The sequence below is a fragment of the Myotis davidii genome, unplaced genomic scaffold (assembly GCF_000327345.1).
Source record: "Myotis davidii unplaced genomic scaffold, ASM32734v1 scaffold1446, whole genome shotgun sequence".
In the NCBI taxonomy this organism is placed as follows: Eukaryota; Metazoa; Chordata; class Mammalia; order Chiroptera; family Vespertilionidae; genus Myotis; species Myotis davidii.
In genome coordinates this window covers 385,082-407,566 of record NW_006296803.1, presented here as the reverse complement: position 1 = coordinate 407,566, position 22,485 = coordinate 385,082, and the positions used below count along the sequence as shown (strand labels likewise).

The window sequence follows — 22,485 nt, the reverse complement described above, 5'->3', positions numbered from 1 at the left end:
ACCTGGCCACAGGAAATGCCATCTGTTATGGACCTTAGATGTCAACACACTGTCTTGTCCACTGTGGGGCGCAGTTACAGTGTTTTGGCCAGGTTCAAGCCTTGGACTAATGAAAGGACAGGGTCCTCTCATTGCCATGTGCAAGTCCCAGCTGGAAGGGCAGGGCCCTCCCAGGACAATCATAGCCAACGGCCGTGGTTGTAAGCTTGAACCTATGGTCGAACACGTGGCCCCACGTGCCTTGTGCTAGAGTTCAGTGCATGTAGTTGAGTAGGGTTGAAAATCACGAGAATGCTGTAAACAACTTGATCACGCCCCTACATTGCCTGTGGCTTTTGCTATAAAATAAAGACACGGCTTTTGGGTGCTGGCGCTGTTTCCTCATCAGGGAGCAGTGTCCCACCAAGATCCAGCTTTCATTCTCTTGTCTATCTTTTCTCAATCCTTTCACCCCCCCCCCCCACCCCCCTCATGACCACCTTTGGCCGTAACAGCTCAATGCAGGAGCTGCCCCCTGGTGGTCAGTGTGCTCCCACAGCCAACCTCCCGCAGACCTGATGGCTCCCAGTGGCCCCTGCCTCCTGCCGGCCAGCCTCCAATGGTCCCTCTCCCTGGCTGGCTGGCCAACCTTTGGTGGTCCCTCCCCCTGCTGGCCAGCCAACCTCCCAGGGTCCCTTACCCTGGCCGGCTGGCCCCCTAATAGGCCTCGATCACCAGCCAAGCCGAGGGACCCCCACCCGGGCACAAATTCGTGCACTGGGCCTCTAGTTTACCATAACTAAGATCTGGAAAGAGCCCAAGTGCTCATTAGTAGATGAGTGGGTAAAAAAGGTGTGGTATGCCCTAGCCGGTTTGGCTCAGTGGCCTGCTGACTGAAGGATCCCAGGTTCAATTCTGGTCAAGGGCATGTACCTTGGTTGTGGGCACATCCCCAGTAGGAGGTATGCAGGATGCAGCTGATCGATGTTTCTCTCCCATCAATGTTTCTAACTCTCTATCCCTCTCCCTTCCTCTCTGTAAAAAATCAATAAAATATTAAAAAAAAAAGCTGTGGTATATTTGCACAATGGAATATTATGTGACTGTAAAAAAGGAGATCTTACCCTTTGCAACAGCATGGATGGAACTGGAGATTATTGTTAAGTGAAATAAGCCAGTTATAGAAAGACAAATATCACATGATCTCACTTATATGTGGAATCTAATAAACAAAATAAAATGACAAACAAAATAAGTCTAGAAGCATGGATGCATGGAATAGAATGACAGATCTCAGTGGGGGGAGGTTGGGGGTGATGAGAAGAGATTAACCAAAGAATATATATGCATACTAGGGGCCCAGTGTACAAATTCGTGCACCTTGAAAGGAAATGTGGGCCATGAGGCTTTGGCGGGCACAGGGGCAGCTCTCAGCAATCCTCTGCACCCCAGCCCACACCCTCCTGCCACAGCCCCCGGTCCCCTGTCTGCCGGCAGCCCTGCTCCCACTGCTGCTGCTACCACATGCTGACAGCACCAGCCTGACTTGTACCCGCTGATGGCGTGGAGCGATTGGGGCTGGTGCCAGCAGCAGGTGTGAGCGGGGCCGGCGCCAACAGTGGGTGCAAGTGGTGGCTGCTGCCCCGATCACCCCTTAGGAGCAGGGGGAGGTGGAGAAGCCCTCAGGGGCAATCAGGGCCAGCAGCCTCTGCTCACACCCACTGACAGCGCTGAGCGATTGGGACCAGTGCCAGGTGCCGGCAGCAGGTGTGAGCAGCAGCTCTGGTGCCAGCTGTGGTTATGAGCGGGGCCATTGCCAGCAGCAGCTGCAAGAGGTGGCTGCCAGCCCCGATCACCCCTCAGGAGCAGGGGGAGGTAGAGAAGCCCTGAGGGTCAATTGGGGCCGGCAGCTGCTGCTTGCACCTGCTGATGGGTTGCAAGTGGTGGCTCTGGCACTGGCAGTGGGTGCAAGCGGGGCCAGCGCTGGCAGCAGGTGCAAGTGCCTGGTGGGACCATGGCACGTGGGAGCAAAGAGTTTTCAGTAACCACCAGAGACTCGCCCCAATGACAGTGACTGGTGCCCTGCCTTGGTCTGGCATCCTCGCTCACCTGCTCCACCATCCTGCCAAGACCAATGTCCATCATGTTCTGTGCTCTGTTGCTTGCTGCCGACACCTGCCATGTTCCATGCCATTTTAATTGACAGGATTGAATGTTGAACCAGTTTGTGGTGTAAACCTCAGCCTCGACATTGGACCTGCTCCTAGCACCTGGTCTGTCGAGTCAGCCTCGACATTGGATCTGCTACTAGTGCCTGGTCTGTTGAGTCAGCCTCGACATTGGACCGAAAAGGGTTAATACATAATCCATGGATACAGACAATAGTATGGGGAAGTTAATTGACAGGATTGAATGTTGAACCAGTTTGTGGTGTAAACCTCAGCCTCGACATTGGACCTGCTCCTAGCACCTGGTCTGTCGAGTCAGCCTCGACATTGGATCTGCTACTAGTGCCTGGTCTGTTGAGTCAGCCTCGACATTGGACCGAAAAGGGTTAATACATAATCCATGGATACAGACAATAGTATGGGGAAGGCCTGGGTTGGGGCAGGGGCTGGGTGGAGGGTGGTAAAAGGTAGGAAAATGGGAGACATCTGTAATACAAGAAAATCTGTCAACAATAAAAAACCCCCACAAGTAGCTATATGGGCTCCTTTGCTAAGCAGCCCCATTCTTTAAAAACTGTCAATCAAATCTTAAAGCTTTAGCCATTTGAATGAACAAACAACTTATTCCAACTATTATAAATTAACTAGAGGCCCAGTGCATAAATTCTAGGTCTGGCCAGCAATCAGGGCCAATTGGGAGGCCAATCAGGGCCAGACTGATTGGGGCCTGCCGGCCTCGGGGAGAGGAGTGGGGAGGGACTGCGGGAGGTTGGCTGTCAGCCCCGAGGAGGGAGCTGGCCCTCTGGCCCCCCCTGGGAAAGAGGCCGCATCCACTGCCACCCACCCTCGGGGTCCGAAGGCCCCAGTGGGGTTGGGAGAGGAGGCGACAGTTGCTGGGCTGGGCATGGAAGGGACAGATGCTGGATGCTGATGCCGCTGTTGGAGCCCTGCCACCATACACTTCCCCATCTCCCCCCTCCTCCTTCCCTCACCACTGCACCATCACTGTAGCGGTGGGCAGCCCCTGGGGAAGGGATAGGATGGGAGTGAGACAAACCCTTGTGTCAAGGGCTGACTTTCAATAGATTGCAGCGAGGGAGCTGCTCTGCTATGTACAAAACTCTGACCCAGAAGCAGGTCATCTATGAATGGTTTAGCACCAAGGGCCAATGGGGGCTGGCTGGCCAGGGGGAGGGACTGTGGGCAGTTGCCCGGCCGCGGGAAGTTGGCTGCGGGAGTGCACTGACCACCAGGGGACAGCTCCTGCGTTGAGTGTCTTCCCCCTGGTGGTCAGTGCATGTCATAGTGACTGGTCGACTGGTTGATCGGTTGTTCCAGTCATTTGGGTCATTTGTCATAATGCTCGCTTAGGCTTTTATATATGTAGATGGTATTTACTATACCTGTCTCATGGTTAAAAACTTTTTTTAAATGAAGTGATCAGATCTCTGATTATGTCTATGTATATATGTGTATGTAGAGGACATTAATAAAAATTGGTTTATATAAAAAGCTTTGTTTAATTGGCTTAAAGAGCTTAACCACTTATATAAATTAAATATAACAGAAACTAACACAAAGCTTTTCAGGATCACATGATTTGGGAAAAGATTTAATATCAAAATAGATTTACGTTTGTTGGTTTAATTAAAACAGCAATGTTATTAAAGTTAGCAATGTTTAATATAAAATTATATTTTATCTGGGTTTACTAAAAAATAAGTTCACGCTATCTGTTATAGGGTTAGTCAACAGGAAAATAGTTTGGGATAATAATTAAGTGTATCTAATGTCTCATAAAATGTTTGACTAATCTAAATATAATTATTTAAATTTAGTAAATTAAATAGATGTAAATAAAAGTTATTTTTGGTGAAACTTCTCAATAATTGCTTTATGGTATATGTACTTAAAAATTGTTACCCAAAATCTTTTGGTAACTTGAAACTTTACATTTCTATTAAGTTAAATTAAAAGATACAAATAATTGGCCCTGGCCAGTATCACTCAGTGGTTAGAGCATCCTCCCATGCACTGAAGAATTTCAGATTTTATTCTGAGTCAGAGCACATACCTGGGTTGTGGGTTTGATCCCTGGTCGGAGTGTGTGCATGAGGCAACTGATCAATGTTTCTCTCTCACATCAATGTTTCTCTCTCTCCATCTCCTCTCCTTCTCTATTCCTCTCTAAAATCAATGAAAAACATTTCCTCGAATAAAGATTAAAAAAAAAAGGCGAAATTGAGACAGAATGTGAGAAGTTAGGAAAATCCCTGGGCAAGTAGAATGGGGAAACTGAGACAAGGAATTTAAACAAGGCCAAACAATTTGAACTGTTTTACAGCCAGCTGGTGAATCCCAAGACTTTATTGCCCATAAACCAAGGACACTCAAGAGAGAGTGTTTTATACTTCTCCTCCCTAACCAGAGAATGCATAGCTTGAATCACCTTGGCCTGGGAAAATAGAGAACAAAGACCCAACTAATGTCATTTGTGCCTGCTAAACCCAAGGACAGATGAAGTCAGGAAACAATAGCAAAACCTCTTTAAAAGCTAGACAGACCTTAGATAAAAGTAAAACAGTAAAGCAGATCAAATGATGCATCAGCATATTAAAAATTGCATCTGGAAAGCTGATGAATATTTTGCTGATTTTCTCCTGCTGAAACTCTCCCCTAAGATTTTCACCTACAGAAGAGAGATAAACCCCCCAAAGGATATTAGCGTGGGTTCACTCCAGAGCACACCCATGCTCCTTCCCAAACATGAATTTTTCTTCTTCTTTCTAAACTCTAAGGGTCCCCACGAGACTTGCAGCCGGGGGAGCGGTGGACAGGGCAGCTTGACCTGATCCCGTCTCCAAGGTCTCCTTTTTCTCTGACCTCCCAGTGAGCCAAGCAGCCCCGCCTTGGCTACTTCTGTGACTGTGACCTTCCCTTCCCAGTGAGCTAACAGCAGCCCCGCCTTGGCTGCCTGCTTTTCTATAATGTTCCTAGGGAGCCAAAGCAGAGCCCCGCCTAGGCTCCCCCTGCTGCTGCTTCCACCCTAAGTGCTTCCTTTGTTTCCCTTCCCCAGCTTTACTAAACACACTGTCAAACCCTCTGGACCCCTCTTGTGAAATCCTTCCAACACGAAGTCAAGGCCCCGCACACTACAGGCCGGCCCGAGGCAGACCCGCTCTGGGCCTGTCCCTGTCTGGTAACAAAGTGATTGAATATCTAGATCATTTCCAAATTAAGTAAAATACTGAAACATTAATTGCTAAATGAATTTAAACTTATGTACTTTTGGCTTCCTAATACAGAAAAACTAAAGATATTTGGGTCATTTAATAAAATTATTTTTGCTAGGTTAAGGAAACATGTTTCTAAAAATTATAAAATATATTTACTAGTGAAAGAATCTGTATTTCTAGAGATTTTAAAATGTATTCATAAATTTGCTAATCTAATGAATAATAATTGCTTATTAGTTGTCACTAAAATTAAGATTTCTAAGGGTTAAAGATTCTAAATAATGTGGAAGAAATTAATATGTGCTTTCAATAAAAGGTGGTATAAGTTATGGAGATATGTTTTCATTAAGGAAAAGGAAAGTAATTTTGTCCTGTTTATTTCAGAATGGAAAAAGAGAAAGATTTTTAACTCTTATAATTAAACTGGCTAATGTTAAGTTGTTATTATAAAGGTTTTTAAAAGATTAACTAAGCTTTAATATCATTGGTATGCTTATGTAAAGCTAAAATTTAATGTTATTTCTCTACTAAAAGAACAAAATTTTCCTATATTATTGGTATGCTGTTAGTAAGAAATTATAAAGGGAAACAAAGATTTTCTATCTTATTTAGATGGTTTCCTGGACTCTGTATCATCAGGTCTTTAATTGCTTAAGTAAATTGAGACTTCTTAATATTAAAAGAGCTAAATTTGCTTATAACTATTTAACTTTCTGTATTTGCCTGCAAAGCTTTTGTTGCCATGATTAGATTAGTAACTTAAGTATTGTTCTACAATAGCGTATGATCCTATTTGACCAAATGTTTTTAAATTGTTGATATGTTTGACAAACTTTCCAAGATCAGATTCTAAATTAAATCTTATTGACCTGGGAGTACTATTCCAGAGGGCCCCTGAGCACCTCAGAGATTTGTTCTCTCTCTTTATAAAGGAAAATGTTAAACTAATTAGGCTTATTTGGTATGTCAAATTATATGGGAAGCATTGTGAAATAGATAATGCTAAACATTTCATTATATTTACTTAGATATATTAGTAATAAGTTATAAAAATTACGTAAAATTCTTAAAATGCTAACATATCCTGGTAAAGTTATGTCTTTGTCATGTCTTTAAAATGTAAACATTCATGCCTGGCCAGTGTGGCTTAGTGGTTGAGCATTGACCTATGAACCAGGAGGTCATGGCTCGATTCCTGGTCAGGGCACATGCCTCGGTTTCAGGCTCGATCCCCAGTAGGGGGTGTGCAGGAAGCAGTCAATCAATGATTCTCTCTCATCCTAGATGTTTCTATCTCTCCCTCTCCTTTCCTTTCTGAAATCAACAAAAAAAATATATTTAAAATGTAAACATTCAGGAGCTAACCCAGAAATTGCCTACAGACACTGAAGAGAAAAGAAATGGCCCTTTAAAAGCACAAACTGCTGTGTAAATTACCATGCCAAAATTAATTTATAAAAGAGCTGTGGTTATTTATTTTACAAAACTACTAAAAAAGAATAAGGATGAAACAAAATTACTGTATATAGAAAACAAGACATGTTTTCAGTAGAAGGTATAAAGCATGGAGATGCACTTTTGTTGATGAAAAGGAGAATAAAATGTGTTTTTTGGATAAGGAAGAATATAAAGAACATGGGTATTTTTTATGGCAAAGAAAGAAAAAGAAAAAAGAAACTTTGTCCTAAAATAAAATGATTGTCTAAAGAAAAGGGTGGAATGTAAACTGGGATGTTGCAGAAGGTTTGTGGAAGAGGGATCTTGAGAGAAGTTTATATATAGTCAATCTAACTAAGATTAGAATATATAACTAGTCAATTACATTCTTTACATGTATGTGTGTGAACTAACCAGATCTTTAATCCAGGCCCTTTTTAAGCCTTTTGCCAGTTGCATACAATTACTGTTTTACTCTGATGTTTTGGCAAAAAAATATTCCTACCAATGTGTTTCATCTTCAAAGAGATTATAACTGAAAATGTAACACTGAACTGGAAGGAGATTTACAGAACTCTAAGGAAAAACTGGATTCCTAAAACTGCTCACAGGAGGATCAAGATCAGTAAGGATTGATTAATAACATGGGAATGAGTGAATTGCTAAGGATGATTATAATTTTTATGACTTTTGATATGAGATACTCATTTTTTTATCCTTATTCTTCAGATATAAGAATTTTCCCCCCTGCCACATATGACCTATAGCAATTTGGTAAGTTTTACCTTTATAAGCAAAATTAAAACATCATTTATCTTTTCCTTCCCACAAATCCCTTCAAAATTTCAAGTCTTCTTTTTTTGATGTTGTTCCACTTGTTTTTTAGTTCCTTCAAATCTCACAAATAATATGCGAGACCAAACACTCACTATAATAATTATTGTTTTCTTCCCCCACTCCCCCCTTAATATCTATCTGGGAAGATAACTCAACATTGGACATCATCTCCCTCTGCACACCCCCCCATCCCTGCCCCACAGTCTGTGCAACTTTTATTTCAATCAGAAGTAATCAAATCTATGTACAGTCTAAAAATAGTAAAAAGATGAGTAAAAAGGCCCTGTAGTCCTTCAGGAAGGGGCATGGAAGATGGACTGGGCAAGCATTATACCTGGAGTGTAGAGAGAGGGTCTGGGCACTATCCTGGCAGCAATGATGACAGAACCAGACAGAGAGAGACCTGTTGGGTGCAGGATCAGGAGGGCACTGCCTGGCCTGGTGCCCACCTATCCCCAAAAGGGCAGGCAAAGACCCTGAGACCAACCTGGCTTGGATAGACCTAGGGTGGGCCCAGAAGAAGCCAAGACCTGGCCTGGATTCTGTCAACAAGTCCAAACCTTCACAGTGCTGTCCACAGGCCCTGAGAAGAGCCGGCCCCGGGGCACAGCCAGTGCAGTTATACCACTCTGGTGACACACCAGGATCTGTGTGCAGATCATGTTGTCCATACTCCAGATCCTGGGAGACTGATCATAGGACACACTGAAGACTGGTCTGGTCTGGTGTTGAGATGACCGCTAGGGCATACACGGTGCCAACATGGCCTGTCAGGGTCTGTACCTGCTCCTTGGACTCGATGTCTCACACATGTACGAGGTTCTCATAGGTGCCACAGACAATGTGGTGATTTGTCATGGCAATAGAGTACGCACTGCCACCAGATGTCTATAGGACATGGATGAAGTCGAGGGTCTGGATATCCCAGATCTTGATTATTTGGTAGGAACCACTGTACAAGTAGCTCTGGGCAGCCACCAAGGCCTGCACCCAGGGGTTTAGGCCTGTTAGCTTCTTCTTCAGCTTCAGCTCAGTGCCCAAGGTCCCAGACCTTGATGGCTTTCAGGGAGCCACTGAAGAGCATGTTGTGCGAGGAGACCAGTGTGCACACGGTTGTCATGGGCCTGGATTGTGTTCACCTTATGCAGGTACTGGATATCTCACACAATGATGGTGCAGTCGCTGAGCTGCTGTAGAGCTTGCACCCCTGGATGCAGAGTGCCAGCACAATGCCATCATGGCCTTCCAGTGTCTTCTGGCACTTGTATGTAGTACACGTGTCCCATACCTTGATGTTCTTGTCAGAAGAGCCACTGGAGTAGACACAGAGACATCAGATGGGGCCCTGGTGGCCCCAAAGTTTCCTTTGTAGTTTAAGATCTGCTATGGGTCATAGGATCCTAGGATGCCCATGTTCAGCCATGCATTGATGTGGGATAAATCATTGTTCAACATGGATGTGTCCCTCTGGAACTCAATGAGGTCCTTGCTCAACTTGCTCTGGTTTTCATTCAGGACATTGAACTTGAACTCCAGGCTCTTCTCCAGCTGGTCAATCTTCTCTGAGAGCTTGCCCAGCATGGAGCACAGGAAGGTGATCTCCTGGTCCTTCTGGGCCCATACCACGTGCATCTCATGGAAGCAGTCATCCATCTCCTGGAGAAACTCCTTCAGGCCCTCAAAGTGGCAGGTCTCCAGATGGGTCTCATACATGTTGTGGTTCCCAATGAACGTGAATGTGTACTTGGAGTGGGGACACTTGATGTGCTCACACTCCTTGAGGTGGACCTCCAGATTCATCTTGAGAAGGAGCGGGCAGTTGGGGTTGTTGGGACACCGCACAGGCCTGTAGCCACAGCTGTTCTCATGGTCCTTCCAGGCACTGAGCTTAATAATGAAGGGGCACCCTTGGGGGTCCACCTCAAAGATGATGGGCTTCCTGATCCCTGCTACCTGACAGCATGCTTGCAGTGAATGGAGAGCTCCCCAGGGTAGCTCAGCCATGGCAATGTTGTTCACCACCACTGCAGCTTGGCATTGTTCACAGGACACTTCTCTGACTTCAAGGCACATCTTCAACAGAATGTATGCCCACACATGGTGATCACAGGGTCCTTAAACACAGCACAGCTTCACTGAGAGCTGCTCGGCAAAGACCAGTGGCTCCAGCTCCTCCTTCTCCTCAGGCAGCGAGAACATGGAGCATAGTAGTGAATGGAGTGCAGGGAGCAAATGGATATGGCCAAGCCAGAGTGGCGTGGGGTGCTCATGGGGGGCATGCTGTCCTCCTCATCCTGAGGGGAGTAGGCAAGGGTGCTGGAGGAGGAGGTGTCCTGCGGTGCTGATTGTATGTGCTGGTCCCATCCGCTTTGGTGATAGTGGTGACAGCTGAAAAGGCAGGCCCAAAGGTCGTTTCCATTCTGGTCCTGGTGATGATGTCTGGGGTGGGAAGATTGGTAGGTCTCCCAGAGAAGTGGTTTTACCAGGTGCTTTTGCCTGAGCTCATGATCTAGAGAAGTATCTAGGGTCCTCCAGTAGCATTCCCCCAACCGCTGCCACCCAGGAGTGGCAACACCCTCCCCCTTCATTGTGCCCCCATGGCTGCCGGCCTGAAAAAAGATGGGCATCATCTTTAAACCTATTTCTCAGGTCAAAACATGCAACTAGTCACACACATAGTCAAGGATATTCATGCCTGTGATGTCAACCTTAGGGAAGTTACCAGATTTGGAAAACCCCTTTTTCCTTGGGCAGCTATTGCAATAACCACCATGGCAATAGCCAATCAGACAAATCTTTAAATTCCTTTGCATGAGTTATATTAGAAAATAAAATTCCTTTTGACCATATCCTAGTTAAGCAAGGTGCTTTGCTCTGTTCTTAATACCTCTTGTACTTTGATAAGACACCTGTGGTAAAATAGAGACAAAACTAGATAGAATCAGGGCATAAACCAAATGATTCAATATAGTGTCCACTGACAGCTCATGGTTCTTGAATATCTTGGTTCTTTAATACCTGACTACTCACAGCTTTATTGAGGGTATAAATCCTGGTTCAGATTTATTCTTCAAATTGGACATGGCATTTTGTTTGTTATTATAGGAAATTTTGCTGTTATAAAACTTTGTTTTGCATAGCTCAGTGTTAAAATGATACCACCCCAATAATGATTGCTCAACATTTTGAGATGAAGTCTTAGATGAGAAACCTCCAGATGTTGCCTTTGGAGAAACATCATGGTACAGCCTTCCCCTGTTCCAGTGCTTTTGCTGCTCAAATGTGGCCCAGTGTTCCTTTAGGAAAAAGAAACCACTTTCCCTTCTATGCAGGACATGACATACTGGGAATGAGCTTTCCTGGTGACAAGGGACTGGCAATGGCATGATATACTGATAATGAACCTTCCTGACAATGGAGGACCATTGCTTTTAGTAACTTATCAGTGCTGCTTTCTGGTAATTGATCAGTGATGTTTTCAAGGAATAATATTCATCAAAATGGGAAAAATGTAACAAAAATAAGGAGCCACTTTAAAATGCAGCTGGAGCTGCTACCCCACAGGAACTGCGTTGCACATCTTATGCCTCAAACCTTGGAATGCTAGAACAGGGCAGAATCACCTTGGGACTGGGCCTAAAGCAACACTATGCCCCGCAGAACTGTTTGCAAAGATAATAAGAAAGCAGTTATTATGACCACTGGACTGAAAATTAAAAAGTTGTTTAGAATTAACATCATTATGTTATGTTACTGGCATCAAAGAAATGCCTTCCTTATATGGATGTAATTCTTCCCTTTCCCCTTCTCATAAATACCCGTTGCCTTTGTCAGAACACTATTTGGGTTTCTGTCTGAATCAGTTATTCCCGAATAGTTATGCTTTGATCTCAAATAAATGCTTGTTGCCTCTCACTTTGGAAGGTATTTTATCTTTAGGTTAACAAAACCTATGTAAATGCAACCTCCACAACAACCCCAAAGGGTGAGGCTTGGAGAGTTTCTGGGTTAGTGAACAGGTGAAGTTTTGGAGAGTTGTGCACCTGGAGAGGGCATGGAAGCTCCTTGCCTCTTCCCCATACCTGGTCCTATGTTTCTCTTCCATTTGGCTGTTCCTGAGTTATATCCTTTTATCATAAACTAGTGATCAAGTAAGTGGAATAATTCTATGAGTTCTGTGAGGCACTCTACCAAATTAATCAAACCCAAAGAGTGGGTGCGGGAATCTCCAATCTATAGCCAGTTGGTCAGAAGTACAGGTGACAACTGAACTTTTGATGGCAGTCTGAAGGGGTGGGTGTGGTATTGTAAGACTGAGACCTTAACCTGTGGGATCTGACATTATCTTCAGGTAGATAGTGTCAGAACTATGTTGAATTGTAGGACACCCAGTTGTTGTCAGAGAATTGCTTGCTGGTATAGGGAAAAGCCCCCACACTGGAATTGGGTGCAGAAAGTTAGCAGTGTATTCCCTGGAAGGGTTGCTCCAGCCTCTCATTTGAGGGAGATCAATACTTAGGTTTCCTACAGAATAACTAGAAGTGAAAAGACTCAGAGCTGTAGAGGCAGGTGGATGCCAACGCAGATGTGCACAGAGACCAGTGAAGGACATGGCATCAGGAGGGCACCGTCTCAGACTCTGAAGCCTGACTGACAGGAGCCACCAACAGAAATTGCATGCCTTCGGTAAGAGCAGCTCTTAGGAGTTCTCCATGGACTCCTGTGTTCCCTCTAAAAAGGCTTGCAGCCCATGTACAAAGACAGTATGTGGAAGTCCCACCTGGCTGGATGAGAAGAAGGGTATCTGGACAAGAGAAAATGAAGCAGCATGAGAACAGTTGCTCTGAACTTTTGTTCTGTGAATCACAGATAATTAACAAAAAACCCCCAGAGTGAATGAACGACTTGATCTGTCAAACTTTGAGAGATATTAAAATATCCTGTCATAATTTCTCCTCCATTCTAAGACACATTTCATTTCACCTTTTATTGTTTCTGAAATCAGGATGTCTAATAATCACAGTCAAAAGGACTCTCCCTGCTACCTAGAAGTGTGTTTGACTCAGCAGATTCTTGCCTGGGCAGCTGCTGGCCAGCTCATCTCAGGTGGTGTGACCATCCAGGTGCAGGCAAGCACCTGGCTCAGTGCCGGGAGCCGGTCCAAGGTCACCTCTCCGAGAAAGGTTGTTTCCCCAGGTAGGGATTTTCCCCTGAAGTTAGGGAGGGAATAAAACCTCTTAACTGCCAGGCGGGTAATTAATCACTTTAACTACGAACAATCATGCTTAAGCTACATAATCTTTACTCCCTGGAATGGAGATAAGAAACGCCCTAACCTTTGGAATAGAGATTGATAGGATTAGAATCAACTGGTATAAATACAGATGCAACAAGACAACAGGAGGCAGACCTCAGGAGACAGACCTCAGAAGGCAGACCTCAGAAGACAGACCTTAGAACACAGAACTTAGCAGACAGGGCCTACACAGAACCTAGAACTTCGCTGGGGATCCAGACCAGAACTTGGCTGGAGATCCTGGCTAGGCTGCTGATCAACTGAATGATGTCTCCGTGGCATTCCTTCTTCGCCAACTCCGCCTACACCTTGGGGGACCCCTGGACCTGCTGGGGCTGGACCCCAGCAGCTCAGGGAACACCTATTTGTCTTTAGTAAGTGTCTACAGACCTTCAGGAGACATAGTGGTCTGAACTGAACTAGGTGGAAACGACTTTAACCAAGTACAAGAGGCCAGTGAAGCACAGGGTCCTTCTACTGGCCTGAAATCTCACTTTAGATTCTAAAGGGTTAATGGGGCCAATGATAGCTCAGGTTGGGGATGGCCATGTGTCCCTGATTTGCTCTGCATGGCTGCTGTGACCAGGGAAGGCTCACAGCTTGATTCCATTTCAGTTCCAGCCAAGGGGGGAGGGGTGGGCGGCTGATAGTGATAGTGGGCGTCTGTCACATGGCAAGGGGCACAGAGCTAAAAGGAGCTGCTTTCTTCCCTTCCCATCTGTTAGGAAATCCTATCAGTGAGCTATCATATCAGATATATGCCAGCTTATTTCAGTTTCTCCTTTTTCATAGCAGTTTTTAAGTGATATATTTGATAACATGTTATTACTTTATCAAGGTAGTGGATGGTGCCCTTTATCAAAACAAAATGCCCCTGTGAGATTCATTTTATTCGTTCTCTTTTGATTCCTTGCGGTGTATGTATGCTACAGGTGTACATATCTTTCATTCTCTGGAACCCTCTTTTAATGTCATTTCACTTTTAACCTTCCCAGGTCATTGTGTTTTGATATTCTCTAATTGACAACCTCCATTGGATAACATTTTTTGACCTAGAATTAGATTCTTTTAAAATAAGAATCTCACATTCACCTGTAGTCTTAGGAGTTATATAGTTCATCTTACTACTACCCCATGTCTTTTGTGTTTTCAATCTTTCCTTTTTACCTCCTCTGCTTTCTAAATTTTGCAATATGAGCTTATATAAATGTAAGTATATGCTTGTTGTAATTATGTAAAAATTATCAGCTTGCTGTTACCATTTAAAACCACCATTAATTAATGAAATACTTAACCTCTTCTTAAATTGTCAATGTCAGGAGTGAAGCTGCTGCTCCCACTAAGATGGTAAGTTAATGCTCTGACTTCTCCGTTATTTTTGCAAGCATTTAGAAGCTGCCATTCAAAGCTTCTTCTACTAAATCTTTCCCATGCTTATTGCCCGTATCAGTCACGTATATGTATTTTTAATTTTATGTGTCTTATGATGTCCTAGGACTAGCCATTCTTAGAGATGGTAAGGGCTGGGGAGCACACCTTTAAGATGCAAATCTGCCTTATCTGTCACAGATCAGAACAATATTTTCCCTGACCCAAATTGTCCCAGGGCTAGGCAGCAGGCAAATAGAGGCCAACCCTAGAGCTGAAGCCTGCTAGAGTTCCTCAGACTGGCCAGTTCTAACCAGCTTCCCCTGTCCTGCTCCCCTTTCCACCAGGAACCCCAATGAAAGCTCTGGCCTAGTCTTCTGCCCCTTTCTGCCCCCCAAACACCTGGTGCTTCCCCATGTGGCCCTGCAAGGCATGGCATGCCCTTCTCTTGGAAAATGTAAATAATAAATTCTTCTTCAATGGCATTGGCCTCTCTGTGTCCTCACTGTCACCTCCATAAATCAAAGCCCTGTGGGTACAGAGGAGACACTGCTGCCTTCATCGCTGAGGATTTGGTTCCACTGTCTGAGCAGACCGTGTGGCCTGGCCTCCCTGCAAGGTTCAGACTCAGCCAGCCTCCTCCTATCTTAGAGGATGCAGCTCCCCTGTGTCCGAGAGGAGCCTCCTTCACCTCAGGCCATGGTCCTACCTGAGTGGAGGGGCTGACCAACACCCCCACCTTGTGCTTCCAGCCTCATTCCCTCCGCTAGGGGTGACAGCATTCTGGCAGTTTTTCTGAGAGACTCCTTAGGAGAGTCAGTCTGCATGGCACATACACTCAGTCCTGTCTACACAAACTACAGAGTCTTCCAGTTGTTTCAGGGAATCTGTCAGGAGGCAAGTCTGAGTTCAATTATTACTGTATGCTGAGGTTACCCCGCAGTGGTTTCCTGTGTCAGCCTATGATTGAAGCCAAAGACATAATAATGACAACAGAAAACACAGCAGGCATTTCCACAAAGAACCAAACAATGAGAACCCTGGTGGGCCACCCTAGTCAAGAGTAAGCTGTCCAGTGCCCATCAGAGTGCCAGGATGTGGCAGGGTCACTAAGGACTGTGTGTGTTGAAATCACTTGGAGGCTCATAAAAATGCTGCTTTTGGGTCCCAGCCTCAACCTAGGAATTAGAATCCCTCAGGAGGAGCCTCAAGTTCCCCATGTTGCTCTGAGGCATACTAAATGCTAAGACTGGGGGTCTGCCCTGCTCCAAGTGCTGTGTCTAACACTCTGCATGAGTCCTCTCAAAACTCCCTGAAGCAGAGATCCTGAGCTCCCACGCTGGCACCGGGGCACTCACCCTGCAGTCCCCTCGCACGCAGAGGCTGAAGGCATCCTTGTAGGAGCATCGTGTCCCATCATGCACCATGCGCTTCATGGACACTACCTCCCCGGTTTCCTTGGACTCACAGTAGAGGTGGCACCTCTCTTTGGCTGAAAGGGAAGAGGGGTGTTAGGGAAACGTGTGGGCTGCTCTGTTCACCTTCTTTCCCAAGTCTACTCATGAGAAATTCCCATGAGGGTCTTCTTTCCACCCCCCCAGGCACCTGCCCTGGGGCAGGAAAAGGAAAGGGGCCAGGAGACTGCAACCCCCTTTGAGTTTCTGTCTCAGGGACTTGGGAAGAGCTTTTCCCGGATGAACCAGGATGTTGTTGGAGCAGCACAGGCCTCAGGCCCCTAAGGCCCCGACACCCAGGGGAAGGCAAATGGCTATTTGCCAGCTTTTCAACTGAAGACCCTCTTCAATTAACCTTCTCTAAAACCCCAAATAAGGCTAGACACCACTTGATTCAGTCTTGGGTCCCTGGCATCTTCCTTTCTCAGTATTTCTCTCAGAAGTCACTAAAACACTGGGTCGTTATTTGATGGCTATCCACCCTGCCTGCCAGGCTGCAGCCCGCCTCCAGGGGGGCCTGTGTCTGTGCTGGCTCCCCTGCCTCCAGGGCACTCTGCTGGTATATCACAGGCAGGATGATGGAGATGGGCCCATGCTGGCAGCCTGCCCCTGCCCAGTGCCTGGAAGGAACAAAAACTGCATGTTTAAAATTCCACCATGAGGGAGGGGAACGAAACAGAATACAAACAGGATCATGCCTGAAGCTGGCAGGCATTTTAGTTCCTAGGAGCCAATAAATACCTTTGAGCACATAAAGTAGTTCATGTTACCTTTTCTGACACTTGACTGAGTTCTGACTGTCATCTGAAATATGAGAAGGCTAGAGGTAGCCTGGCTCCTTGGCAAGGTCCACTCAGCTCCTTCCCCACCTCCATCCCTGAGTGGGTTTAATAACGCACCTACAGCCTCCTCCAACGGATGGAGGCAGCAGAGCCTGGCACTTGCTGAGCCTCCTGGTCTCTCCCGTGCATCCTGGGCCAGGCCCAGTGTTCTGGCCCCTCTGGGACTGTAGTCCTGTCTCAAGCCCCAGCCTCAGTCATGGAGTGGGCCCCAGTATCCCTGTGGCTGACAGCCTTGCTCACACAGACTCACAGGCAGCGCGATCCCCAGTCTACCCACCCTGACCTGTCCTGAGCCTCACTCTGCCCTCCACTCAGAGCCTCACCATCCCGGTGCTCATGGGGTAGCCAGTGGTGCTGGGCATCACCATGCTCGAAGTACAGGTCCCACTGCCGGCACTGTTCCTCACGGAAGTCGGCCAGTGTGTCAGGACAATCCTGGGAGTTGCAGAGCTGAAAATCGTAGCCAAGACCTGAACAGGTGCGGCCCCCGTTGGCTGGGCTAGAAGAGAAAGCAAAGGACTTGCAGCTCGGTGCTACCAGGAAGATGCCAGCACTTAGCGCTCCACTTGTAGAATTTGGGGGATCCTTGAGTCTCAGGTGTAGGGTTAGCTCTGCTGACTGACGGGACCCAGGCCTGCCCTGTCCTGTCTTGGATACAACACCAAGGCAGAACCCCAGCCTCCCAGGCCCCAGAGCATTAGGTATAGAGGGCTGGTAATCCTCCCTTGGGGCCCTGTGGTGTCTCCTCTACATTAAGGTCTGTGCCTGTGCCTGACACAGTGTGGGCACTCAAAGAGCAGTTCTGAAATAGCAGAATCCCACTGCACAGGTTCTTCCCAAGTGTGGGGCTCACAGTGGACACTCCACCCACCTTCCTCCACCTCAGCGAATTTGGGCTGTTTCTGTAATTCCCTCACTTCACCGAGAACAATCCACAGCAAACTAGCCCCACAGAAAAGGCACTGGCTCTGGTTGGCAGGTGCATCTGTAAGGTGAAGGATGGGCTGCAGCAGGCCAGAAACTGGGAGGAACTGGGGGGCAATAGTGCTGCCATATGCCAATTGTGGTAGAGCCAGACAGAACTGAAGGCCTCACCTGAGACTTGAGCAAGTCATGCTCTGCGTGCAACAAGAAGGGTGAATGCCATGCAGCACAGTAAAGTGGACAAGAAAGAGCTGCCTCTGTGAGGCCCCTCCCATGGCACTGTGTTCTCCAGGGGGTCAGTGGGAATAATATCAGAAAAACTTATGGACGAACCAAGAGGCCTCAGTGTTCGATAGGAGATTGAAAGAAAGGATAACTCTGAGATTGATGCCAGAGTCACTGATAATATCGTAGACCAATGACAATACCAACAAGGTTGTCACCAGGAGAAGGGGGTACAGGCCTGGTTGCAGGTGTGGGAAGCCAGGGCAGCAGCAGCAACCGTGGGGGAAGCAGGAAGGGTCTGCTGTTGCTGGAGTCCCTGGCCAGCCCAGGCAGGAGGCATAGTGATTGGAAATCCATATTGACTCCAAAACAGAGTGAGCTAGAGAATTTGGGGAGGGGAAAAGCAAGTGAAATACTAGAGACTGGATTGTTTGCAGTTTTATAATCACAAGGGTATGAGCAGCGAAAACAGTAGGAACTCAATCCTGCAAGCAGGGTCTAGCTAGAGCTGCATGGGAGTCTTCACACTAGTCCCAGTGTCATAGGAAGAACTGGGGACTAGCACAGGGAGTATAATAACTAAAATGGGCAGCATGAAGTCCAGCAGTTGTCCCCTGGACAATGAATGAAAGGGTGGCCCGTTTTACATTTCTGACAAAGAGGCTGTGTGGAGCCCTTGAGCTCAGAAATGCACTGGGCTGCAGCTGCGCGTGTCTCCCACAGATGTGCGTGAGGCCCGCGTAAATAAACAGTCGCCATAGCTGCATGCTGTCTGACAGGGAATGCAGGCATTGGGCAGGGCTTGGCTATTCTCTGGGACTGATGGCTTTCAGGAACAGATGGGCTCACAGGCTGTCCTGACAGCTTTGCTCCCATCACTTGCCCTTGTCCCCTGCTGCCATCAAGGAGTCTGGGCAAGCCCGAGGAGTAAATTCCTAAAGTGTGCGAGTGAAAAAGGTCAGAATGTGTACCTCTTCTCCACTGAACCAGGCCAGGGGGTGAGTTTGCTGGAGCCTGAGAACCCAGCATCAGGCAGGAAGAATCAGGGCCTGGATGCCCATGGAGAGTGGGGAAGTCAGGCCGAACCTGCTCCCTCAACTGCACCCTGGGCCCAAGTTATTCCATCAGCATGTGAAGGGGGCAGCTGAGACATTTATTGAGTGCTTGCTGCATGCCAAGCATGCACCACAAGCCAGGAACCCCACAGTCCTTACCCAGAATCCCATGGCCTCTTCAGTTCTAACTTCCTGTCTGGTCAATCTCATCCTGAGGCAAGCATCCCAGGGTTGCATGAGGGGAGTCAGGAGCAGGGCACTTTGGGCCCCTTCCTGCCTCTGCTCCTAGTCAGGACGGTAGCCTAGAGCCCCGGGCAGGAGGTAGTCAGAAATTGGAGGAGAAGGCCCCATCAGGAGCTGGGGTGGCCAGCCCGAGGCACAAGTGACCTTGAGGGACAGGCTCTCCCACTGCTGCAGCCCAGGACACCAGTCCCTTCTTGGCCAACATGGACTTGATCCCTCTACCCAGAGCTACTACTGCTGAGCCCCTTTGGTTCCCTGGGGGCTAGTTCAAGGCATGGCCAGAGAAAATGCAGCAGCTGGCCGAGCAGAACAGGGAAGCTGTTGCAAAGGCAGAGCCTAGCAGTCTAGATGGGCACCAGAGACCTGGGTGGGCTTAAATTTTGGGGCACAGATTCCTCTGAGAAGTTGATGTGAAGCTAGAGACCTGCTCCCCCAGAAAAATTTTCATGCACAGAAAGTCATAATATAATTTTGGATGAGGCCATGGCAAGGTCCAAAGAAGGGTGATGAGGCTTAGGGTCTAGGCACCCCAACTCAAATATCTAGGGGTTCAGGTGGGCAGAGGAGGTGAGTGAAGATGGCTGTGGGGAGGGGAGGGGCAGCCCGAGTTGCCCATTAACCTGTATTGCTATGGTGCCCAATTTGGAAGCTAGAAATCTGTTTTCTTTATGTGAAATTCCAGATTTTTAACATTTTCATGTAAATTAAAATCTTTACAACTCTGGCCAAAGAGAGAAAGACAAAAGCCACATGTCTCCCAGAAGCTGAGGGCTGCTAATGGGCAGGTGGAAGACCAGTGAGTTGACATCTGTGGGGAGTTTTCCTGCACCCAGGTCCTGTTCACATTACTGTATGTGCACTCACAATCACTCCATGAGCAGGCTGCCTGAGGCCCAGGGGGAGGGGCCTAAGTGACCTACCCTGACTTACATGGGGCTGCAGGGGCCCGGGACCCAGGCATTCCGTCTCCACATGGCTCTCTCCATGGGCACTGCCCTGGTGGAGGCCCAGGCTAAGGGTTCAGACAGGAAGAGTGGCCTGGGCATGAATAAGTAAGTAGCAATGGGCCGAGGAGGGGGCATGCACCAGAAAGCCTTTTATAAGGTGGAGTGGGTGAGGGGATGAGAGGCACGGGGAGGGGCTAGGGAGGACAGTACAGCAGGCCCCAAACCTGGGAAGCAGGAAGGGAAGCATGGTTGGCAATAGGAGTCCAGTGGGCATGGGGGCAGCCTCTCCAGGTTATCTCTTCCCTGGGTAGCTGGGTTCAGGCAGCATGTTGCTGGCCCTGCCCCTTGCCTGACTACAAACAGTTGCTCCCCCTGCTCAGGTTCCTAGCATCCTGGGGACCAAGAGAGCCCTCCTCCTTATTTTTAATTTCTGTTCTCTGTACCACCTTATGTCCTTGATACACTTGACCAAGAAGGACAGAGCAAGCCAGTTTCTGGAGGAGGGTCAAAGCCTGTGAGGGGATGGATAGCAGGCCAGGAGACCAGGTTTTCAGGGCTCCAGGGCTGGCTCTGCTCCCAGCAGGCTGCGCAACCAGGGCCATGAGGCTTCCCTCTCTGTCTCACCTTCCTCCCAGCGAACAGGATGCCAGCCCTTGCACCCTCTCCAGAACTGGCATGCAGCAATAGGGATCGTGCAGGATAGGAAGTGGCCTCAGGAACCACAGCTGCCACCCGGGAGAGCTGGGAAACATCAGGGTCAACTTACTGTGGGTTGTCACACTGGCGGGTCCTGAACTTAACACCTGTGCCACAGGTGCGTGAACAGGAGCCAAATGGACTCCAGGTGCCCCAGTTGCCATCTCGTTTGAGGATGTCAGGCGTCAGCCAGATGCAGTGTCCTTTAAAGCAGTGCTGAAAGACAGGTCATTCCCTTGACCCATGGCCTCCTGCCCTCCCTTCAACTTGCTGTGTCCGTGAGGACTGCCTAGCCCTGGAGGCAAATAGGGAGGCAGACCTACTCACTCATAGAAGCTCGAAGCCCCTCAGGAGACCTAGTGAGATGTTGGCCCACCCAGCTTCCCCCACTATTGCCCAGCCCTCCTACCATCCTCAGCACCTTGTCTAGTCAGAGCCTGCCCTACACCATGTCCCTAGGGTGAAGCCACTGGCATGCCTACACAGGGAACACTAAAAAAATGCAAGTAGCTCATCAAGCCTGGGATTCCAGAGACATATAAGATCTACTGTTTAAATTTTTAAAAAGCTAATTTAAAGAAAATATGGAAGCAGGTCAGGTGGTATGCTGATGTGATAAAAATTTATGAATATAGTCAGGATACACTGGCAAGCAGAGAACACAGTTCCATAACTTGAATCTGATCACACTATCCCACCTCCTCCCATGAGAGGAAGCTTACACAATCTAGGGGCCCATTTTAAGGAGAAAATTTTAAAGTTAAAAATACTAAATTAGGTATAAAATGAAATATTAAATTAGAATAAGAAAATACATCACAAAAAATTAAAAATGGAAAAACTAACTAATATCACAACCAAAAGTAAGTAGAAAGAAGGAAATAATAAATATCAGAGCAGAAGTAAATGAGATACAATCTAAGAAAAATACAAAAGATCAAAGAAACCAAGCACTCTTTGAAAGACTAATAAGATTGGCAAACTGTTAACCAGACTCATCAAGAAAAAAACAGAGAGGACCCAAATAAAGAAAATCAGAAAGGAAAGAGGAGAAGTGACAACTGACACCACAGAAATACAAAGGATTATAAGAAAACATATAAACAATTATACTCCAGCAAATTGGACAAGCTGGAAGAAATGGATAAATTCCTAGAAACAATCTTTTAAGACCAAATCAAGAAGAAACAGAAAATTGGTTCAGACCAATTACTGCCAATGAAATCGAATCAGTAAGTGTTCTGGACCAGATAGCTTCACAGGTAAATTTAAGTATTGTAAAAAGAAATAATACCTCTCCTCAAATTATTCCAAAAAATTCAAGAGGAGAGAAGACTCGCAAGTTCATTTTATGAGACCAGCATGATGCTGATTCCAAACCAGACAAATACATTATGAAAAAGAAAATTATAGGCGAATATCCATGATTACATAGATGCAACTATCCTCAACAAAATATTAGCAAACCAAATTCAGCCATACATGAAAAAGGTCACACACCATGATCAAGTGGGGTTTATTCCTGGGATGCAAGGTTAGTTCAATATCTGCAAATCAATTAACATGTTACACCACAGAAACAAAATGAAGGACAAAAAACATGTGGTAATATTAATAGATACAGAAGAAGCATGTGACAAAATCCAGCATAATGATAAAAACTCTCAACAAAGTGAGAATAGAGGGTATATACCTCAACATAATAAAAAGACATATCTATATCTATATCTATATCTATATCTATATCTATATCTATATCTATCTATATCTATATCCCT

At 46.7% G+C, this 22,485-nt stretch overlaps 1 protein-coding gene and 1 pseudogene across 1 annotated transcript in view; both read right to left on the bottom strand.

Moving 5' to 3' along the window:
• The window catches only part of ADAMTS2 (ADAM metallopeptidase with thrombospondin type 1 motif 2), a 204,994-nt gene that overhangs the window by 36,871 nt on the left and 145,638 nt on the right, over positions 1–22,485 (bottom strand). The window contains exons 10-12 of the mRNA XM_015569666.1: positions 20,778–20,923; positions 16,941–17,116; positions 15,680–15,813 (exon numbers count right to left, since the gene is read on the bottom strand). Of these exons, the coding sequence (XP_015425152.1) occupies positions 15,680–15,813; positions 16,941–17,116; positions 20,778–20,923 (456 nt within the window). The remainder of the gene's footprint in view (positions 1–15,679; positions 15,814–16,940; positions 17,117–20,777; positions 20,924–22,485) is intronic.
• Positions 8,166–10,222, bottom strand: LOC102759896 (annotated as a pseudogene).